We start from the raw sequence: 5,247 nt of genomic DNA, 5'->3' as shown, positions 1-5,247 counted from the left end.
AAATAAATAAATAACACAGGGGGGAAAAAAATTCAAAAACTAAGCGAGCACCAGTTATAATTATTAAAGGAATTTGAAGAGGTAAAAAAAAAATGCAGGTAGTTCAAATCCACCAGCTTCTAAGCAGGAGAAGATGGCCAATCTCCTTCCACGCAATTTACAACCTAAACCCAAGCAATGAGCTGGTCCCAACTCGCCGGCGATGATGGGGAGAGGCAGCTCCTCAAGGTGTTCATTTTTGCTGACCTGTTGCTGCTTCAAGGACGGTGTCTTCTTCCCAGGACTAGCCCCTCCTGATAACAGGTGCCTGTTTGTAAGGAATACTCTGGCTTCACCTCTTCTCTTCTCAGACGGACTGGCCTGTTCTTTTGAAAGCCATGGTGTACACAGTCCCCATCACCAACTCCACAATTTAAAAGCAATACTTCTTGTCCTTATTTACTGATAACTTTCAAAACATATGAAGCCACTGGAGATTCCACAGCCTCATCACGCACGCTTTAGTCTTTAAAGTGACCACCTTGCCCTTTAGCACGCTCAGGGGGTGTTTGACAGTAGATGTGCCCAACGTAGCACGTTGCTTGATTTTTTTTGTCTGCTGATTCCCGCTAAGCTCACTGCTGTCAAGTTGATTTCAGCACGTAGTGACATTCCACTTGGTTTCTGACGTTAAAGAGCACTGTCCGTGTTCTCCCGCTGGTGGGTTTAAGCCGCTGATCTTTGGGTAACAGTCTGTTACATAATGTGCTACAGCACCTCAACTCTAATATGAATCAGGTGGCTCTAGTCCAAAACCTTCTGAGAGAAGGGGTGTAGGCAATAGTGCCCCACTACTCCAGGAAAAAACACCAGGTGTGGGTTTATTGATTGGTCATCAGAAGGCCACTAAAGACAAAGTGAAGAGTGGTGACCACCAGCACTATGTGGACTCGGAACAATTTATATGATTAAGAAGACCCCTTGCTGCTGTTATCTGTCATCAAGTTGACCACAACCCACAGAGACCCTATGAACAATGGCTCAGAAACTCGCCTATCCTGAGCCAATCACCATCTCTGATACACCTGACCTCCTTGCCATTGTCACTGTGTCAATTCAGTTCACTGAAGGTCGTCCTTTCTTGCACTGTCCCTCCATCCTTCCAAATGTGTTGTCCTTTTCCAAGAACTGGACCTTCTTGGTGGCTTCAAAATCCTTGTTTCCAAGGAGCAACGTGGCTTACTTCTTCCAGGACAGACCTGTTTGTTCTCTTGGCAGTCCATGGTATGTTCAATTCTCTTCTCCAGCACCAGAGATCAAAGGCATCAATTCTTCTATCATCCGTAGTCATTGTCCAGTTCTTTGATGTATAGCAAGTAATTGTGCAAACCATGGTATGGTTCAAGTGAACCTTAGTCTTTAGGCTGACATCATTGCTCTTTAGCACTCTGGAGAGGGCTCTGACAGCAGACTTTGTCAGTGCAACTCATCTTTTCATTTCCTGGCTGCTGAAGCCAAGGGTATTGATTGTGAATTAAAGCAAGATAAAATCAAGGGGGGAAAATGCAGCAGAGATATGTCCTTTCTCCACACCTTTTCAATCTACATGCTGAACAGATCATTCAAGGAGCTACACTTTAAGAAGACTGTGGCATCAGGATTGGAGGAAGATTCATCACCAGCCTGCATTTATGCAGATGACACCTTGCTCATCAGAAAGGAGCAGGACTTGGTGAGCTTGCTACAGTCTTCAGTAAGGATTGCATCCCAACACAAGGAAAAGTAAACTCCTCACCACCGGGCCAATAGGCAGCATTGTGATAGATGGAGAAGGGATTGGAGTTGTTAGGATTTCTTCACTCCTTTGTCTCAATAATTTACAGAAACAAAAAACCAACAACTGAAAAAAATGATGTGCTGTGGCCTTGGAGTCGGCTCAGTTTTTCAAGAGAGAAGTAGATGCAGACCCTTTCAGGGTAAATCTGACTCCCTCAATAGTGCCCTCTGCTGATGGTAATACCACTGGCCAAGTCACCAGGAAGTCCAGAGAGAAAGGGCAGAGCAGCAAGGGCGCCGTTTCTAGAGGGTGACCCTGGTGGACCAAGGGAGACTAAGTAGAGTCTTGAGCACAAGGTCATGAGGCCCAGTGGCCCATGCTGGTGGTGCTTTGCCCACAGCCAGAGCGGACCTGGTGAGGAAGGCAGATAAAGACGTTAGGTGTCTCAGAGTCCAGGGCCGCCTCACCCCACAGTGAGAGCTTTGCAGCTTTCCACAAGAAGTGGATCAAACCGAACCAGGAAGAGAGCTGTGTTTCCCCGTTTGCCACAGCGCCATGAAAACCCTAACTAAACTTGTAAGGCCCAGCACAGCAGGACCAATAGCCATGCATCAGTGGTACCATGTGTGGTATGATGAAGGCATGTCGGTCACCTCCCGTGTGCCAGGGGCAGGAGGACTGTCCTAAACACCGACAACAGAAGATTTAGAGTATGCCAGGCCTCTTCGAAGCGTTGTTTACATTCTCTTGTACACCATCAAGCCTTTTCCACGCTACACATGCATTATCCCTTTACCCCACTGTACACGAACTGCAGACCAGGGGTCTGAGGCCCACTGCAATTGTTCAAGGTTCTGCACTTGGCAGAGTGAGCACTGAGACCCTTCTCCCCCAGACCCGTGCTGCTCTGGCTCGGTAAAGGCCTGATGTCAATGTGACCAAGTTGCTGTAGTCGTGTGTATGTGCCCTTGAGTAGGAACCAACCTATAGATGCTCCTCCAGACAGGTTTTCAGAGGCAGTTAACTGCCTGGGAGGAGACTGCCCATCTTTCTCTCTCAGAGCAGCTGGTGGATTTGAACTATGTGCTTTGGGACGGCAGCACAGATTCTTACCAGTAGGCCATCAGACGTGGTGTTAATGTAAGAGTTAGACGTCATGTCAATATAACAGAGTCAATAAAGACACGAGTGCAGAGTAACAGAGAGTGACCCCTGTGGAAAAGGAGACAAAGGAAGAATCCCAAAAGTCAGAAGGTGATTTGCAGAAATTAGCAACACACACACACACACACACACACACACACACACACACGCACACACACGCACGCACGCACGCGCGCGCGCGTCAGCACATCCTCTATTTCCTAATGACCAAGCTGCAGAATTTCAGTCTGGTTTCATGTCCTTTATACCACAACTACTTCTTGGTTTGCCAGATTGGAAGGCAATGGGGTGGGCAGGAGGGCGCCAACATATTTTATGGCTTCAGCTTTCCTTCTGGATGCAAAAACAATCCAGATATTTTCTTTGCAAATGTGGCTCTGGGGATATCATCTCCTCAGAGAGCCGGGTTAAAGCCCTGCCTTGAGGACCTGTGCTGTGAGCCCTTCAATCTTGTACGCCAGGGGTCTCATTCCTGAGATCTAGAGGCCCTTAGAACAATCTTCAAAACCAGAAAACAAACAGGGTAAAATGTTTGTAAGATGCTGCAGAGAGTAAAGGGGTTGGAGAGCAGAAGAGACCCTGGTGTGAGCTGTAAACTGTTCTGGGATGGATTCAGCGTTTCTGCAGGCGGGCCACGGGTCCACACACGCATACAGGCACCACGCGCAGGACTAAGGCAGCGTGTGCCTTGCGCCCTTTGGAGGGCCAGAACAGGAGTAACCCGCGGAGAGACAGCTTGTGGTCCGCGGTAAGCGTGAGTCTCCTGTCCCTGCGCACTGTTTCCATAAGCGTGTGCACACGTGTGGGCGCGTGCAGGCATGTGCACACACACGGCAGCAGAGCTGAACGCTGCACCCCGTCTCCAGCGTCCAGGGCCTAATCTACAAGTCAGTTGTGAGAAGAGGCAGGGCTCCACTGCTGAAGAATTTTAGGTATGAACAATGAACTCACCAACTCCTTCCCCCTCACATTGCTTTTAAAAAAAGAAAGAAGGGAAAGGCCTGGGGCTGGCCTGGGCCAGTTCTCAACTCCCACAGGCAGCCCCCCAAAGTCAGCAGCTGCGCTCGTTGGCATCACAATGTCCACCTTCAGGACAAACCCCGCCACTCAGTGATGGCTAGGGCCCCAGGTGGCTCCTACCTGCTGTCTCTGAGCACTTGTTTGGAAGCACGTTGAGCGGCTGCTCACGTCTCCAGATTGCATTAATTACAGCTGTGCAAACAAGGCCAGCGCGCCAGGGTCAGGGCGGGAGGGAGCCGGCCGGGACCCAGCGGCCGCGGTCTGTCCGCAGCCCGGGACGGCTGGCCCCCACCCAGCTAGGCGTTGCCGCGGCTTCCCAGCCAGCGCTGCCTCGGGAACTCGCCGCTGAGGAGGACAAACACCCTGCAGCCAAGCGCCCCGCGTGCGCATGTGGGGGGCGCGACTGGGCGGCATCCCTGCCTAACTCGGTCAGGAACAGGGGGCAGAAAGGGCCCTCCTCAACCTCTGAGGAGGGAGCCCAGACCCCTGCTCCCCTTCTGGTCTCCTATTAGCTGTTTCTGGCTGAGTTCATTTCAGGGGCCACCGCGAGTGTCAGCGGAACTTCGGGGGCCTGCGTGCGGGACCACGGAGAGCTAGCCCTCTATCAGCAAAGACGCCGGAGCCTGGGGAGCAGACCTTGTGGTCCATTCGCCCCTGGAGGGGGCTTGGTCCTGTCCTGGGGCGCACAGTCCCCTCCCTTCTAGCTCTCCAGCTAGCTCTCTGCGCAGGATCTTGTGCACCTCCGGGTGTGGATGCGGAGTCCGCGCACCACCCACTCTCCGCCACAGAGGCCGGGCTGCCAGACCCCACGATCACGCCCGAGGCCAGACCCAAGGTGCCTGCGCCCGCACGGGGTGGGGAGCCGAGGACACCCCAACACCCAAACCTCGGGCTGCGGAACCCTGGATCACTTTGAGGTCGGGCCCTGGACCCGGCGCACTCACAGCAGAACGGAGCCGAGAGCGCGCGGTCTGAGGCCAGCCCAAGAGTCCGCTCAGCGCCGTCGAGGGTCCCGGGCCCCGGCCCCTGCACCCACCTGCGGCCCTGCTGCCCTCAGAGCCCCGCTCCCCGCCAGCGGGTGTCCTGGAGGCGAGCGGAGCCCCGATCCCCGCGCCCCGCGGCCCTTACCGTGAGCGCCGAGAACTTCTGCGCCGGCGCGGGCGGGAGCAGCTCCGCCAGCAGCAGCAGCCACCAGAGCCGGGGCGCCAGCATCGCGCCCGCAGGGCCAAGCGCTGGGACAGCCACGGAGCGGAGGCGCCGCTCGAGGCGGCCAAGGGACCTCCAGCAGCCCTGCGCCCTGCGCGTCC

At 53.6% G+C, this 5,247-nt stretch overlaps 1 protein-coding gene across 2 annotated transcripts in view; it reads right to left on the bottom strand.

Moving 5' to 3' along the window:
* Positions 1-5,152, bottom strand: part of SMOC2 (SPARC related modular calcium binding 2) — a 226,241-nt gene extending 221,089 nt beyond the window's left edge. For both annotated transcript variants that reach the window (XM_006882787.1, XM_006882788.1), the window contains exon 1: positions 5,069-5,152. In XM_006882787.1, the coding sequence (XP_006882849.1) occupies positions 5,069-5,152 (84 nt within the window). The remainder of the gene's footprint in view (positions 1-5,068) is intronic.
* Between the last annotated feature and the right edge of the window lie 95 nt (positions 5,153-5,247).

The sequence above is a fragment of the Elephantulus edwardii genome, unplaced genomic scaffold (assembly GCF_000299155.1).
Source record: "Elephantulus edwardii isolate Elephantulus edwardi_28Jun2011 unplaced genomic scaffold, EleEdw1.0 scaffold00024, whole genome shotgun sequence".
Taxonomy (NCBI): domain Eukaryota; kingdom Metazoa; phylum Chordata; class Mammalia; order Macroscelidea; family Macroscelididae; genus Elephantulus; species Elephantulus edwardii.
Note: the sequence above shows the minus strand (reverse complement) of the source record. Positions and strands in the feature narration are given on the sequence as shown.